The sequence below is a fragment of the Arctopsyche grandis genome, chromosome 7 (genome assembly GCF_051622035.1).
Source record: "Arctopsyche grandis isolate Sample6627 chromosome 7, ASM5162203v2, whole genome shotgun sequence".
In the NCBI taxonomy this organism is placed as follows: domain Eukaryota; kingdom Metazoa; phylum Arthropoda; class Insecta; order Trichoptera; family Hydropsychidae; genus Arctopsyche; species Arctopsyche grandis.
Genome location: NC_135361.1, coordinates 16,362,299 through 16,381,314, shown reverse-complemented (window position 1 = coordinate 16,381,314; position 19,016 = coordinate 16,362,299). Strand labels below are relative to the sequence as shown.

The window sequence follows — 19,016 nt, the reverse complement described above, 5'->3', positions numbered from 1 at the left end:
AAATTATTCAAACGCACCGCGTTCGCAACACATCCATATTCAGTTGCCGTTATTTAAAGAGGTGTAAATGTGGGAAACGAAGTGCTAATAACGACGTGTCCAGGACAATTTGCAAGTCAGACCGAGTAGAGCAGTTTTTGCGCAATAAAAATGCAAAATACGCCGGCGACATTGTCTAAAATGAGTTCAAACGGGATATTTATGTGTGTTATGAACGCTATTTAAACTTGTGCTGAAAAGGTCTATGGAGACTGTGAGGCTAAGGTATGTATGATACGTTTAAAATTCAAAATGGGATGTGGTACGTCGTCTAAACACGAGTCGTACATAATAATATGTATTTTACACTATGGAATAGTGCAAATCGGCATGTGAAAATAATATGCAAGTATATTTATATATATAAAAAAAAAATTAAGGACACACGTATAAAGGGAAAGTATTGGGTTTAATTAAAGTTTCGGTGACAAATGTGAAAGTTAATTTAATAATGACTTGCTTATTGTATATTTATATTCAATAGCTTTAATTTTTTTCCAGTCACGTTTCTCCTTATGTATTAGGAATACTTTTTATATAAAAAAGAGGAGACCTATAAGAGGATGTATCACTTCCAGTTAACCCAGAATTAGATCGTAGCTATTAAAAATTTCAGTAACTGATCTCCAGAATTTACAATCACACATATTTACATGATCAGGGAACGATTCTGAGTCGAAATCAATCAAAATCTCAAGGCTGAACTTTCATATTGTCCTTCCGGTTTAGGATGAGGTAAAACATACATGCTATCGCCCTCACCGCCTCTCGACCAATAGCATTTCGCGCATACAAATGTTCTACTGCCTGCACGAATGCTACTGGTCGAGAGGCGGTGAGGGAGATAGCATGTTCGTTTTCTTAAGTCTCTTCCTAGAGCGGACAAAGTATACATAGATAGATTTTGTAAAAATGTAATAACCGATTTGAAGTCCGTTTATATTATCCAGAACTGCACGTCAACAGCACGGCAAAGATTACTTCTCTTCATACTATAGAGCACCTGTCGTTTCCAGCACGTTCATACTTGTTTTGGATCAAAAAAACATGGCAAAATCGGCTTAGATATTGTACATAAAGTACAGAGCGAGACGATACGGTGCAACATTGCTTGCGTCGTATTGTCGACTTAAGAATATTTTGGTTCTGCTTGATACGTTGTTATGTACTGATGTGTAATATGGATAGATTGTGTCGGTTACTGCTGTTTCGGATAATACGCATTACGGAAGATGTATGAATGTGTCCATATAAAATGTACTAAAGAATATTTCTAGTACTGCTGCTTTCGTGCAGCTGCCGATTTGAGCTGTACTGTGGTATCGACGGTTTATCAGTCAATTTCGTATTATAAAATTACAAACTTTATTGTTAAGATTTAAATTTGAATTACTTGGAGATAAAAATTAAACTTGAAATATGTTAAGTTATACATCGAGAATAATTAAAATCGAATAAATTGAAAAAAAATACGAAAATTTTCAATGAGTTTCTGATGTTTCAGCGTTAATTCATGCGATTCTCTTACAATTAGAATCTATTGCATAATGTCTGTATCTGTATAACAGCATTTTTCAATATTTTATACAAAATATTTTTGTAGTCAGATAAACTGTAAAAAATCCTTGTAAAAACTTTTAAATTTAGCTTTAAACAGTAAACATAAATAAAAGATATATTTATTTGGTTATATAAAAATATTATATATTACAAAGAAAAAGATCAAAAGCGAAAAACGTATGTAATTATCTAGTACCAAAACCACTAAAATAGTTTTAAATTAATATCAAAGATGTCGTTATATATAAACAACTCCTTTTAAGGAATTAAATTAATAGTTACATAAATTAGTATACATATATGTATTAGATTTTTCGATACAAAAAATTGAAATAATAGTAAATCTACAGAAAATGAGTCACATAAAAGAATTGAGGAAAATTCCAGGCGATGATTCAGAACGCAGGTAAACGAAATCGCAACGTTTATATGTACTTTAGAAAGCTATTTTATATTCCGCTGTTGTCTTGAGAGATACCCAAAATGATTTATAGTGTCAGATGGAATACTACCAAAACAAACGGCATGCTTGAACTTTTTAGTATTTACTTTTTCTATGTATGCATCTGTAATGTACCAACATTTCCTCGCCTCTACTATTTATTATTACAGCTAATATTATTTGTCGACTGACAAAGTGCGGGGAAAATCAAGGTTGTCGAAGATGAGCTCACGATTATTTACGTGTTTGAAGAATAGGCGCTATTCATTTACATACTACGAATAGTACATACTAATTGGAATTTTTTTCGAAGCGAAAAACATTGAAGTGTACCTTGTTAGACGAAATAACGGTGTAATGTCGATATGTATGTATTGTATATATAGTTGGAGTTTTTCCAACTTACGTATACAATATGTAGTAGGCAGGAAAAACTTTGCGATATAAATCATGGTTTTATTTGCTCAATTGACATACTCAAATACGATGCAAATTGCGGTGTAATAGGAAACGTAATTGACGCATACCTATATAGAAACAGATACAATATATTAGTGAGATTAATTGAGACGAAGGCTCACCCGGCACCTGTAATTACAGCCCACGTCTGTTTGAGAAGCAATGATTTATCGGCATTAAATACACATACAAATGCTCGTTTTACGATTGAAATTGGGTCTTTGTAAACGCGATTCAAATCCAGTTCAGTATTTATATGGGTCATGTAATCTCAATAGAACAAAAAATTAATTAGAATAAATAAATAAAAATGTCTAAACATGACATTTCCATTGTCGATTTGGCATGTGTGTATTAATACAAAAAAAAAAACATACACAGGTGTGTGAATTGTTTATATCAACAACAATAGGATCGTGATGAGCGGAACGCCTACGGAAAATCAGATTTAATGGTCATATAGCACGTTCTGACCTTTAGACGTAAAAAAGCCATAATTTTCTGTTGTTTTTCAGAAAAATAATATTTTTTTTATAAAATCTACACATAGAAAGAATGCAGTGTAATTAAATGAAATATGATTGACATGGAATCACCACAAGTGACATTACAACTCTCCTCTCTAACAGGATGATCCTTTTGTAATTAAATACACAGCTTTTTATAAATAAAATTAAAATAAAATAGTCTCAGAAGTCCAGGTCTCATATCAAATGTCAAGATCAGACTGAGGCAGATCTTAGTTTTTATTATTTAGAAATATAGCAATTGTAATTACAATATAATTATGAGGTTGACTCATTAATAAGATTAATAGGTAAACGTGACTAAAGGCAGACAGGCAGATTTTGAATATATTTATTTTTTATTTAAAATTATATTTCCGATGATGCCATTACGGGTTGCCCCTGAGCGGCACCTATGGTATTAAACTCGAAATGATATTCAAATAGTGGTGACATAGTGGGTAGGATGGTTTTGCCAATTTGATTAGGAACCGTTTCAACAATGAAATCAGGTAAATTGGCAAACTCCGATAGGAAACGATCACAAATACCTAAGTCTGACCAGCTGACTAGACAAATACTTCAGAAGAAATTCTTTTCAATCGAGGATTACCCAGAGCTTGAACCCGGGAACCTCTTGGTAGTTAGCATTATCGTAACAGCCGAGATACTGTTGGATATGAATTTATACATCATCATAATTTATAACCATTCCCCATCCACTGCTGGATTCTTCCCAACACGCTTCTATTCGACTCTTTCGAATTTTTTTTTTTGGCAACTCTCATCCATCTTATCCTATACATTTTTCTTATTTCATCCACGTAACTTCCCTGTGACCTTCTTTGCACCCTTTTAATTATCTCGGCTACCATTCGAGCACTTCTTTCTTCCGTTCTTCTGACCATTACATCAACTACTTTTATCATACTTTTCATCCACGTATTCCGTTTTATATCTCTCCTAGTTATGCCAGGCATACAGCGTTCCATTTTTTGAGTGCATTGGAATGTATGCATATGTACATACATATATATGTAGCTGTATACGTAGAGTTATTATACTAAATATTTACACACATATATAGACGTAAGTGTGTATACTCACAGTGAAAGATTATTCTCCATGGTTTTTGGATACATATTTTTTGTATACCATTTAATTAAATTAAAATTCATATTTATAGATTTGAATTGAGATTCATCTTATTGTCACTTCTTCAATTCCTTGCGCATTATTTACAATAAAAGCGAGACATCCGCAAAAAGTACCGTACCGTTCATTATGAAAAACATCAAGTTTAAAACTGAAACACAATACAATAGGAGTTGCGAACAAATGCACATTAGCTACCGAATGCTTTAAATTGCATAAGATGCATTTCATCATACGTATGTATGTATATGATAGATAATTTTTTGAACACACAACGGAACACAATTTATTTTAGATATTGCGATGTGTTGTGCGCATTGTGACGTCATAAATTTTCACGAAGCATATGATTACGGATTCATTTCCGGCGTTGCGCTTATTATCCGGTGGTTAAGGCTGCGCCAAAATTTCACACAGGAAATTATATGCTTGCAAATTTAAATTTATGTGCTCTACGAGCGAGTCGGGATCGAAATAAACTCAATCGATCGATTACATTGGCCAATGAGTCATAAAACAATGTGTAGTCGGAAACCGATCCTGCCATTGAATACTGACCGACTACATACAAACACGGATACATTGGCTCATAAAACGATTTGAAAACATGTTAAAATATATTGAGTGAACTCTTATGATTCTAAACAAATGGATAATGATCCTATAATTAATAATATTTTTCTTCAGAATGACTGTTTTTAGCATTTGGTAAGTATCCATAGGTACATATGTATATATACATTAATAATCTAATATATAATTTCGAAAGAGACTTTGTATGTATGTATGTATGTAAGTATCTTTGGTTGGGAACTTCGTAAACAAAACAAAGTTTCTATGACGACAATTCAATTGGTTGAATATTATATTTTTTTCGATTCAAATAAATTTAATAAAAAAAACAAATGAATATTTACTATTAGATTCGCCATGTTTAAGCTGTTTATATTACAAATACTGAGCGAAGCCGGGTAAAACAACTAGTATAATAATATATATAAAAACGGAAGGGATGTATAATATGTATGTATGTTTTTTGCATGGTCAAAATATTATATAAGAATTTCAAAAAATAAGAGAACTTCATAGCTCAGTGGTTAGCGTGCAATGCTTTTAACTGTGGTCACGGGTTCATTCCTGGCCCGGTGCTGCTGGCCACACCTTGGATATGTGACTCCAGGCCAATCGTTTCCTAAAAGGGTTTGCCAATTTATCTGATTTCATTGAAACAGTTCCAAAAAATTGTCAACCTATTCTATCTCTCTTAAAAATCCGAGCTTACTGCATCTCGAATTTGCAGATATATAAAATGCTATAAAATATTTGTTAAATTTGTCTATAGATGTCTCTATGATGCGCTGTATAAATTATTTATCGATGATTGTAATTGGCCAGGAAGGCCAATTACGAAATACATATATACATATATATATAAAATAAATAAGAATACCAGAGATAAGGTATTGGATGGAACGACAAGAGCACACACACACACACACACACATCCTCGTTTGTACCTGGAAGGCCGGGCGAGTCGCGGGGATGGAATGAAGATTGTAAAAAAAATCATTGATATACCGAGAATACGTAAGATTGTTAGAGATCACACCTTGACCATTTACGACGACACATAAACATGCTCATTTGTATGTGAACGACCGGGCAAATCGCGGGGATGGAATGAGAAGGCGATGCCAATTAACTACAAGGGCTGTGCTCGTGAAACTGCTATCCACAATAGCTTTGGGTGTGGTTTTTTACTTTTTTTTTTTAATAATAAATGTACCTAATATAAATAAATTAATGTAAATACACATAATCGAATAAGTGCGGCTTTATCTAAAACAAGTGACCGTTGACCGTATTATAAAAATAATATGTAAATCCATTTCTTATCTGTTTTAAATTTAATTATAATACACGTGTAACAAGTACATATATACCCGTATAAAAATCGTCTACTGATTTATCAAACTTTTTTTTGTAAATTTTGAGTATGTATGTACATATATTCACATATGGTAATAATTTAAACATTTTGCATATGTCAGATAATTTGCATATTGCAAAATTCGAATAACGCAATCGCATATCACAATAAATCAGACAACTTTATAAATTGAATGTGTGCGTATTTAAAAACAACTATGAGTAAGTAGACATAGCGTGGCGTGGAGAATTATGCACATGGTTACAGATTTTTTTTTAATTCACGGCTTATTTAAAATTATAATGAGGTGCAATTTTCAATGTGTAATCTCAACCAAGTCAGAATGTTATTTAATTAAAATAAATAGGCGGCAAAAATCTGACCGCTTATAATGTTATACGAACTCGTATAAAAACAACTTCTAAAATATACATATTTTGTCATTGAATCACCTTTGCCTTCATGCGAAAAAATCATCAGCTGACTCCGTCACGTCAATTTTGACTATTTCCAATGCTTTGTTTAATTGCTATTCATTTCACGGCCGGGTTGCAGTGAAAATGAAAACTGGCATAGGAGAGTGACGTGCGTGTGGCGTTACGTAACGCCAAACGCATATATATATATACATATATACGGGAAATTCCGTTCCGGAAACTTGCACATCCAAACAGGGTCGGATAAGAGGGTATGGAATATGGATGTGACTAACGAATAATACAACACCTGGAAGTGTTCAGATAAAGATATTGTACAGATAAAATAATTGTGGTAAAAGGTCCGTTTATACCATTCGGCACTGCAAGGCAGAAGCTTGGCACAGCGCTGCACAGAAAAGTCTACTTATATTCATACTATACAGCACCGGCCGTTTTCAGCACGTTCATACTTGTTTTGGACGAGTGCAAGGCAAAATCGGCTTACATATACAACATAAAAGAACGAGACGATACGGTGCAATATGTATGTATTTCTTTCGCCACTACATGTGACGTCACATCGAGTGTGAATATTTCGGTTCTGCTTGATACGTTGATATGCATGTACTTCTGTATAATATTTTATTTTATACCAGTAAGGCCTTACAGGTAAACCCCAATGCGCCTTCCTGGCCAATTACAAACAATGCAGCATTTTAATTATACAAGTCGCTGAATTACGAGCCACTGAAAAACTCGCAAATTAACGAGACATCTATGAATTGTGCATTGTCTGGAGAAATTGGCAAACTCTGATAGAAAACGATCGACTTGGAGTCATAAATATCCAGGTTTGACCAGCAGCACTGCAGATATACTCAGACAAATTCTTTTCAATCGAGGTCAGCTCATGGGATCGAACCCGGCGCTTCGCGGTGTTAGGCAGAAGCTTAACGACCGAGCTGTGCTGCTGGCTATATGGATAATATGGATAGATTGTGTTGGTTACTGCTGTTTCGGCGCGCCACATACACATTACGGAAGATATGTATAAATGTGTCCATATAAAATGTACTAACAAATATTTCTCTTGCTGCTTACGCGCAGTTTCCGGCTTGAGCTGTACTTGTATAAACGAACCTTTATTAGTCAATTTCATATTATAACTAGAGGTAGGATGGTCACAGTGCTATCCATTGTTCGGCAAACCTTTAACAATGCATTTACAACCTTTGAACAATACACGGCCCCCTCAGGCTCCGGTGACTAATTATAACATTACAAAATTTATTGTTAAGGTTTAAATTTGAATTTGTTATACTCGGAAATAAAAATTAAAAATTAAGTTTTATACTACTTGCGTCGAATCGCTGAGTAAATACTGTCATAATATGACATTTCCGGAAATATTCATATGCCCATGACAGCTTTTATACGACAAACGGGTGCACTCGCCGCTATAACATCGCGTTGTGAATACTTCCACAGTGGCCAAAGAAAACTGATTTTGCTTGATACGTTTCGATGACATGTACTGTTGTATAATATGAATACATCATGTCGGTTACTGCTGTTTTTATAGGTCACGTACATATTATGGAACACATTTTTATTTTATTTTATATAACATGAACACTCGTTCCAAAGCGACGAGTGCACTTAAACAGATACAATACGATCGATATACGTACATTAACATTTTATACAATGCAAATTCATAAAAACATCCACAGTAGCATATGTAGAATTTTTTGCAGTATTTTATTATCAAATTGGCGAACCTCAAGACGCTGAATAGATTGAGATTAGCAAGAGAGATAAGAAAGGAGATGCCAATTTTACAGGAATCGTTTTAATGAAAATCTGGCCAGCAGCGAGACTCTAGTGGGACTTGAGCCCGTGACCAATCTGCTCGAAAGCATAATATGCTAACCACTAGTCCACGCCGCTGGTTGAATGAATGTGTCCAAATAGAATTTATTAAAAAATATTTTCGTACTGCTGTTTACGTGCTTGACTGTACTTGTATAAACGAACCTTAACGCATGTCATGTACAGAAGAAGGGAATGATTTTAAGACAGGACAGGAAGCGATTGACTGTCAGGTGGTGCCACAATACTAAATGGGTATAATATATAAATAATAATTTTTTATATTATAAAATACGATCCAATCATATTGATTGACTTTTATGTGAATTTAAATTCACTGTTTACATAGCGTATGTGGAAAAACTGGAAAATCTCGTTTGAGGTATTTGTGAATTTTAAAATTGAATTAAATATGTACATATGTAGGTGTTTAACGTAAACAAGTCGAAAATTAAATAATATGTAAAAACGTCACACTAGAGGAATCCTATGTAGTGGTTATGGAATTTTTTTTTAATTGGATTGGTTATGCAGTTTGGTTTGTTTCAAACTGATGTAATGATGTCTATTTATGCAAATTGTTAAATAATAGTTTGCAAAATTTTTTTTTCACGCTTGTTCGACTCGTAAAAATCAAAGATAGAATCGAATAAATGTAATTTTTATTATTTAATACACGCACACTGAATTGAATTTTGAATGTAGACTAATTAATTTGATGTTTTTATGTCGAAAAATCAACACTGTATTCAACAAGTTTAAATATGAGTGTTGCATGTTAATTAATAATAACGAGATGAGGTAAAATATTTGTAAAACCGGTATTTCGTTTACAGCAGATTTTTTTTGCGTTATATAACATTCAGTAGAAAACTACATATTTATTCAACAAATTGGCAAACTAAGGTGACATCATGAATTTATTGAAAGGAATACGGCACAGAAACAAAATATAAGCGGCACAAACTACAGAATAGGCAGGAGGACTATCATGAGATTTGAAATAGAGAAAAGTTTCTGATTTTATCATCATCATCATATTTTACAGCCATTCACCATCCACTGCTGTATGAAGTCCTCTTCAACACGCTTTCACTAGCCTCTGTTTTGCTCTCACACATTTTCCTAATTTTACCAACCCATCTTCCTTACAGCCATTCTTTCACCCTTTTACATTCTCTCGGGTACCATCCTAGCACTTATTTTGTCCACCTTTCGTCTATTTTACTAGCTACGTGACCCGGTCATTGCCATTTCAATCTTTTCACTCTATCCACTACCCTTGTGATACTTCTCATCCAGGTATTCCGCTTCCTATCTTTCCTCGTTAAGCCAAGCATACAGCGTTATATACTTCTTTGAGTGGATTGGACTTTGCGTAGCATCTTGGCAGTCAATGTCTAAGTTTCATATCCATTCATCTTCACTGGAAAAACACGTTGATGGAAGATCTTTTTCTTCAGACAAAGTAGCATTTTTGATTTAAAAACGACAAATTCGTCCAAATGTACTCCATCCTAATTTCATAGGTATTTATTTTTCTTTACTACCGGACATGTCTATTATTTGTCATAAATATAAATAATTATTAAAATACTAAATAGATTTTAATGTGAAACACTAGTACCTATAATAAATGGGAGCGTAACGAAAAGTAAGAGATTATTAAAGACATTGAAGGCGAAAACACACTGAATAGTACGGAACGTCACGTCCATGGCTCCACGCTGTGACAGTAGGTGCTCCCCAAACCGTATTCGGGTGTAGTTAGTTACACGTGCAGAGTGCATATGTTTCTTGTACATTTCTAGAAATATTGGACTCACCGTTACCGATCACTGTCAAGCAAGGATAAATACAAGGAAAAAATATCACCGAAAGCAATCCACGGGGTGATTTTTGGGATTGTGTACCTTGTATATGGACTAGGAGTGCTGCGTTTTTTCTCTTGTGAAAATTTTCAAAAAAAAAAAAACGTACCACTCAGTGTGTTTTCGCCCTAACACTTGCCGCACTGTGATGGATAGCGAGTGACCAAGACTTATATTGTATGCATTCTTCATCAAAACCTCTATGATTCGAAATACACACATATGTCATTATGAAGTAAAAACATCGATCAATATTGTTGCGTAGGGGTGGGTGGAGGATCCAAGTAAAAGGCCAACAGTCGTATTACAGCATTTATTGATGATTAAGGAGATATACGCACTGTCAGTGCTCAGTCCAGAATGACCTGATATCGCCTACGTACCGCCTTATAAGGGGTAGATCTCCCAGGACGTCTAATCTGTTTACCTACTGTATAGTCACGTATTCGGATATGTATTCCCACGGTATGAGAAGTGCAATCATTGTTTAGCTTTCATGCTCTTAGCTTGTCGCTAATCCTTAAAACCACTTACCCCGGTCACACGGTCTCTCAGGACGCTACCCGGCCTAATCCGATCGCAATTACTCGGCGGATCTGTTTAGTATACGTTACAATATCAAAAGAATTTTTTTTTGCAGGAAGTGCCGAAACTCATTTACACAGATGCAAAAGAGAGCGGGAATTGGGAACGTATGAGAATGATATCCACCTTATAATGACGGCTCTGCTTTAGCCGTTATTATTTTCATTTGATGAAATGATTTTTATTATAGCTATAACAATAACTAATCTCGCAGATTTTGCATTATTATAACTTGAAAAACTATTTTTATTTTTATTTTTAACTTGAAAAACTATTTTTATGCTTGGCGGATTTTTTTTAACACAGTGAGGCAAGTGTTAAGAAAGTATTGTATAAACATTACTGAAATGAAACACATCGAAAGACTTCCTTACAAATATGTACAATATATGTACGTATGTATTATGCAAGTGAAATTCGAGGGTCTTCGATTCAAGCGCTTTGGGCAATTTGTATGCGCACCACAGCTCGTAATAAAAGTAAACGCTACTCTAGTTGAAATGTAACATTTCAAGTGTCAATTAAATGAAATTGACGCCATGTTGGATTGCACAAAAAGGAAATCCGATAGACGAAGACGTATTGCGAAGTGTCCCGAAAGCGATTGTTCGCCCGATCGATTCGTCCGAGTGACGACATTAGGATACGAAAATGGAGCCGGCGAAATGGTGGATCATCGCAGACAATGAGAGGAGATGACCGCGAACAATCAGTGCGTAAAAAGTCATCGCGTAATCGCGGTTGCCGACCGAACCCGTAGCACATACACCGTGACGGGAACGCTGTGACGCCAATCGCCGAAGAAAATTGTCAAAAGAAAATACTACGTTGTGGTGGCAAACGAAATGCTTCTAACCAACTGCCCGTACCTGTGTATATTGTATAATAATACTACGAACAAGTGGTAAAAAATGAGCCATAAAAATGGAAAAAAATGACGAATCAATCGATAAGATTGCCATTTTCATTCGTTTGGCTATGAGAAATTTCAATGTTACGGAACCAGTGTAAACGGATCGACATTGAACAGTTTTTGCCGCGTTTCTTTTTCCTTCTAGGAAAATTTAAGAAAAACTTCAGTATTGTGTCGTGAGATTTAAGTATTCTCCGGACTGCGATACACACAAACAATCGTTCGTAATTTTTATCAAGCATTGTCTATTGAGTTTTTAATTAACGTTATCATTTATCATAATGAAGTAACCCAATTATACCTATAGCTCATACTGGAAGAAAAATACTCGATTCCTATTATTTTTTTTTTTTTTTTTTTTTATTAATTGAAAAATCAACAGACAGGATGTATGTACATAGATATGTATGTATAAAAAAAAACAAATAGTAAATAAATAATATATGTAACATCCGAGTCCAATAATAGATTTTTACAAAAATGAAAAAGATAAATATAAGGAAAACAAATTAAAAAGTAAAGAATAAAGGCATGACAAAATATGTAGAACATTGCATAATGAAACTAAAGTATTAAAATATTTGGAAAAGGTTATAAAATAGAATATAAGAAGAAATTGAAATTTACAAATATAAAACAAATGAAAAAGGTAAATACAAAATAAACAAATGAAAAGGAAAATAATGAAAGCTATAATATGATTAAATAGCACATTACATAACTAAACTAAAGTATAAAAATATTGGAAATATTGGAAAAATAGAATAGGAGAAGAAATTAATCAATCGGTCAAGATTCTCTTGATGTTAGACCTGAATTGATGTAGGGAAATACCAAATAGATCAACCTCATTCAGCTCTCCGTTAAACATACGATAAACGCGCTGCAGATAAAAATATTTTTGGGAATTAGTATTGAAAGGATCAAGTGAAAAGAGTGCGACGCGTCTAGAGTACCGAACTGGGATTCTAAAATTAACCTTATTCAGTAAATCAGAACAATCAAGCTATATTAGCTATATTAGCTAATTAAGATGTTCTACTGCAAGGTACCTTGGGCTTTAATTCTCTGGCTTCTAGAAGGATTGTTGCCATTTCCAAATACTTCTTTGGAGTTTTAAATGGAGTTGTTGACAATCCTTCGATTTTATCGGAGCTTAAGTTTTGGGCTCCTGAGACCGGTAGAGCGCTGCGTAATCGACGACTCTTTCAACCTATCTTTGCAAGAACGTCTACTTTCAAGAACTCGACACTGGTGGAAGCTATCCAGTTCCTTAATGTGATTGATGAGCATTTTGACCTGTTCAACTGTCATGCTGATGAGCTGGTTAGTTTCTTGATATTCAATACGAGACTATTTGAATGAGATGAATGATTGGAATTTTTATTGCTTTTTCTTTGTTATTTTCTTTCTATTTTTCTTTTTTTTTTTTGTAAGACCGGTGTGACGCTTTGGGCCAACCTGTCAGGTCACACTGGTCATTTTATTGTTGTTATTATTTTAAAATAATAATAAATTAAATAAATAACTTATGTATTTTATTCTTCATAAGAAAGATTGTCGACCAATCGGAATCGAATTTAGAGTTTGTCTATTACAAATACTACTGAAATGAAATATAATATGTATCTATACGTTTCTTCGTGACTTCTATACATAAAATGATCCAGCCAGATATATTGGCAAATATGCCACTGATCTTATTAATGTACTACATATTTCATCATCTTCATCATTTACAGCCAATCCACTGCTGGATGAAGGTCTCTCCAACGCGATTCTATTCTTCCTCTGTTTTGCGCTGCTCTCGCCCAACTCTCCACACATTTTCCCAATTCCTTTCACCCTATTACATTCTAGCGTGTATTTTATCCATTTGACCTACCCATTGCCATTTCAATCTCTTCACTCTCTCCACTACATCCACTACCCTTGTCATAATTCTCACCCACGTATTCCGTTTCCTATATCTACTCTTTATGCCGAGCATTCGTTTATTCATTTAGTGGATTCGGGCAGTTGGTAAAAATAAAAATGCAATGTAATCTAATAACCATCACGAAATTTTGTTCTAGAAAACTCATTATGTCAAACCGAAAATTTTTACAGTTCCTATTGGCTAGCTAAGATTTCTGACAAATAGAAGATGCATATTTATAAACATATAAGGTGTATTTCTTTTTATTACAGTGATACCTGTAAGTTGCCTTGAGGCGTTTCAGTACCCTATACTATTGTAAATTCAAGGCAAACTCTTTGGCTGTCTTATATTTCTTATTGAATGGTCCAATGTTCTCCATCGATGGATTGTGGCTCTGTAAGTGGGTCACCGTTGTTTAGCTGACAATAAATTGATTTGTAAATATTGAACGATAAACAAATGTGTGAATAAAGGTTTTTCAGCTTCGACGGAGACTTCCGGCAATTAAAATCGAGAAAAACCTTTTCTAAAGATAAGATATTTTGTTTGTGAATATACAATTGAAAAAAATCTATGATGAAATATTTTCATTTCAGAAAAATGTTCAGTAGAGCGAAAATTGGTGTTTACTAATCGATCAATAAAAATACATATACATATTCATATATTATACAAGTTTGGGGGTAAACAAGATAAAGGACAGTTTATTCTGTACTTAATGGCGTTTTAAATATTCAAAGTTTTCCACTAATATTTTACTTTCAGGGCTAACGAGTATAGGTTTAGAATTTAGACAATATATTTACTATAAATATGTAGATTCTATTGAGATGTTAACACTAAAATAACTATGCTGGTTTTCATCTGTATATTGAATCGAAAATATAATATAGGACCTGTTGATAAAATTAATAAGCTAACTATGAAAATCTACATCTCTGTAATTGATAGTCACAGTTTATTATGGTAATTAAACTAGCAAAGCAATCTTATTCTAATGTGACAAGTATGAATTTAAATTAGTTAATTGACTTGATAAACATTCATGGTATGGCTGCAATAAATCTTTAGTTATAACATTACATACATCAAATGCAGTAAGTGTAACAGATAAGCTCGTTGATAGTATCAATCCAAAATAAATAGCATAAAAGACCCATAACGGAAAGTGAAAACGGCTTTTTTTTATTTCATTTCGGATAACTGTTGCATGAATTCAATTTCAGAATAATTTTTGCACATGGAAATAATGAGCGAAAAACGAATAAAAATGTCAAGTTTATAACCATCGGAAATACAAGAGCGTATAACCAATTTATAAACAGCGTATGTGATGCGGTTGCGGAAATGGCATAATTGCCAGAAAAAAATGCTAGTGAAAATAATTTCGCAATAGTATGGTGATTTCCGCGGTTATTATTTGTCGCACGATTATCGTCTGTATTATAAAACAAGTTACGCAAAAGCAAGTTGTCATCCAACGATACGAATCTCAAAGTCCTGAAAAATGGGAGCCATCGCAAATTCTAACTGTGGATAATCTCTGACAAACTTGACACTTGGAAATGTTCAACTTGAACGATCGCTCCGTCACTGCTTCGAGTTATAATCTTGATTCAGATTCGTTTCGGGGATCCGAACCATCATAATCAAAAGGCAGTCAATTTTTCTTTAGATTTGAAAAGCCATCCATGTACATAGTATATGTAATTATGTACGTACATATAAATTACAGTGCAAGAGTACATTTCGTTTGTTCATGAACATATTAGTTTGTTCATATTCGACCTGACCTGTTATAATGTACACGAAATAAAAAATTTACAAACGAAATAATGTTTTCAATAATTTGTCCTATCCTCTATACATATATGTGCACAGGGGCGGCACTTAAAAAACAGGTGGGGCACGAGGAGGCCAAATCCACCCCCTCCCCACATATTTTTACCCAAAAAAATGAACTTAATATTTTTTAATAACATTTTATGCAAGGAAAATTATCGACTTGGTTCATTATGTGTTCTAAAAAAGCAAAAATGTGATTATAAAATATATTTAATGATAAAAATGAAAGAATTGACATATTATGATCGAGTGTCGTATTTTTTTCCGGCAAAAAGTGAATTATAGAAATGTTGTAATGTGGTTTCCATAGGATTCCCTTTTAAATACTTAGCGTTTTGACAGCCAACAGTTTCATGCGACACCTGGTGAGTCTATTTGAAGATAGCTTTTGACTGTTAGTACTTAAACTAAAACCAAAAATTCCTGTATGAACAAACTATAATAGCATGTTCATGAATGAATTGGAGTGAACGCTTATACTGTAACATATAATTACATATATTATGTAATGAAAATAATCCTATCTATATAGTTGATTAAAATTTACAATTAGTTAATCGGTCGAATCAATTATATGAAAAAAATCTAGCGCCGACATTTGAATACCAGTACACCTTGAAATCGAAATATTGTCGTACAAGGCAATATTTTAAACATTTTCCATACGATAAATTGCAATCAGGTTTACGTAGGTATGTACATGTACATATTTTCAACAAGGGATATTTTCGCACAACGCATTTTAGCTTGTAATGAATTTTAGATTACAAACGCAATGATATAAGACTTTTGGAGCGAGGCTGTAACTTTTTTTCCGAACACGAGTGGCTTGTTAAAAATGCATTAATCACAAAATAGACATGTATGTATAGTCGGTCATCGTTTCGTCCATATACGGTTATTACATTACAATTTATACGCGCACTATCCAAAAGGGTAAACCGAGAAAACGATATTTAAAACGCAAAATGATATAATATGTATGTGACATTTCGACTTCAAAGGTAGGGTGCGTTTTTTTAGTAGGATGGTAAAAAGGTAACCTTCAAACTAAAGGTCAAAGTAAGGGTAAACACACAAGTACAAGGACACACGATGTCTAGGTCACTATCCAGAAATTCATAAGTGAGATTTTAGTGCAAAATAATACACAGAAAGTTGATCCTGGTGGTCTAAGAATTGAACAGAGTACAATAAGAATTGAAAAACGTTGTATAATAGGACCTGTTCGTGAATCAATTCTATTCTCGTTCTTGCGAGAGTTTACATTTTGCTACAAAACAAATAAAAAGTATCATACATAAGTGCAACGTCTCCATTGAAGGTGTTGCTAATCAATATGCTGATCGATAGTAATGAATCGTGATTATGGATCTCAAATCTGTGTATTCGAATACTTTTTAAACTAACTTATTTTTTGATCTTCAATCTACAGCCCATTTGATTCTATCCGACGTTTCAGATTAAGGTTCTTTTAAAATTTAATAACATCTTTACCTTTCCAAAACTTAATATAAATAATTTAAAGCTACTATTCGATATTCAATATTCGAATATTTGATAACCCTAATCTTGATGCGATGAAAAATAATTGGAGTGATGTTCTAAAAATGAATGACCTGTTCAAAATTGAAACAATGAAAAATGCAACTAAAAGTTGAATGGGAAAATGGTTGACTTCCTCTATTATATTTTTAATTTCTAATTATTGGAAAAAGTTGTGGGTACTACCTACTAGTACGGTTCAGAATCATTATTTGCAATTTAAACAAAAATTCATCTATTGATATTACAATGTGACAGAACAAAGACATTTCGCAACCCTTACAAGTCTGCTCGACCGGTACGAATTTCATTCGTTTCTCAAATGAAGTATGAATCAAACCTATCAAAACGTTTGATTTATCGGTTTAGTAATTGGCCCTATGAGGCAGTTGTGTCAATTTTTAAATTGGGATCAAATTTAGTTCAAATACAATGAAACTCACCCATATCGTCGGACTTGTAGTGGACATGGAGTCTGCCCGTGTGGTTGTTGCCTGCACTTTTCTCCGATATCCCGTTAAGCTTCATCATTTTCGTAAGTGCATTCCACGCACGGTCAACACTAAAATATCACACAAATATGCACTGTTTCGGTATCAGAACTACATCACCACTTCACTGCGAGGTTCATATCGGTCGGTTTTCGGTGCTTCTTAGGCGGCGGCTCGGCGAAGACTGGTCCTCGCTGGAAGTGAAGAGAAAAAAGAAGATTCAATAACGAGTCGTCGGTCGTCGCATAGGAACGCAGACGAAGAAGTGAAGTGAAGTGAAGGTGAAACGGTTTCGTCTGCTCGTTATACAACCGCAGAGGTAAGTGCGTTCAAGATGGAAAGTAATGCCGGCGAAACCAGACGCCACATCAGGGCTATTGGAAATGGGTTCGGTAATTGTTGGACAGACTCGGATAACGTAACTGTACGACCCGAAGGTCAATGCTCTACAAGTCAAACAGTGCCACTTTTTATTACAACTTAATAAACATATGCCGAAAACTGGTGGAGCCTAAGTACATACTTGAGGCAAGGTTTACGGGAAAACGAGAAATACCAAAAGTATGAGTATTTCAGTGCGATGATTAAGTTGTGGTAACTTGGAGAGATACATCGTCGTTTCGAAACTTGTTCAGGTATACCTGATTCATATCGGGCAAAAATTCGAGGTTGAATTTTTTCAGAACCTTTTTTTCCGTATTCAATTTTTCATCTTAACAAGCATATCCTCTGTCCGCCATGTACATTGTACATACATATTCAGTGGATATAAGATGAATCATATTCAATAGTTTCATATTGCGTTTTTATGAAACAAAAAATTTAATTGATTTGCTTGTTAACCCTTTGGGTGCTGACGTCTTTTCTGTTGAAAGCCCGCCACGCTGAAAATTTCGCCAACATTTCTAACTAGAATTATTTAGAAATCCAATATAAAGCAGGTATAAAAATTTAGCTAAACCATATATAACTACTGCCGAGGACTTCGATATACATATTTACAGTCGAACATTTCGAGTTTTGTAAAGGTGTGTTTAGACTCTCTAATATATCTTGCAACAATATAAAATAAACACAAGAAGTCTATGTATTTTTTAATGTATTTTTCCAAAACTAGTTCCATCTTCTTCATTGTTGTTAAAATATGTAATGCTCACAATCTAAATGCCAAGCCACAATCTAAAATACTCAGCAGTTAGGGATTTCCATCGGGAAATTCTGTTATGGTTATAAATTCAGAAATTCCGGTGTAAACCAGTCTTTATAAACATTGAGACGGATTACACGACCCATGTTCAATGCATTTTTTCAATGCTATCTGGCAAGGCTTAAGCGGGTAGTATTCTTGTTTACTTTGTACACGCTCAAAATACAACGCCTATCGGCGTTTTGCAGTTCTGTGGACTTGTTGGTAAAACGATGATCGGCGTTGGTCAGCATTCAAAGGGTTAAGATGAAAAATG

General features: G+C 34.0%; 1 protein-coding gene across 3 annotated transcripts in view; it reads right to left on the bottom strand.

The window, feature by feature from the left end:
- Positions 1–19,016, bottom strand: part of LOC143914592 (echinoderm microtubule-associated protein-like 2) — a 70,239-nt gene that overhangs the window by 24,209 nt on the left and 27,014 nt on the right. For 2 of the 3 annotated variants that reach the window (XM_077434858.1, XM_077434859.1), the window contains exon 2: positions 17,506–17,747. The exons of the other annotated variant lie outside the window; for it this stretch is intronic. In XM_077434858.1, the coding sequence (XP_077290984.1) occupies positions 17,506–17,593 (88 nt within the window). In that variant the 5' untranslated portion in view covers positions 17,594–17,747. The remainder of the gene's footprint in view (positions 1–17,505; positions 17,748–19,016) is intronic. 3 annotated transcript variants of the gene reach the window in all.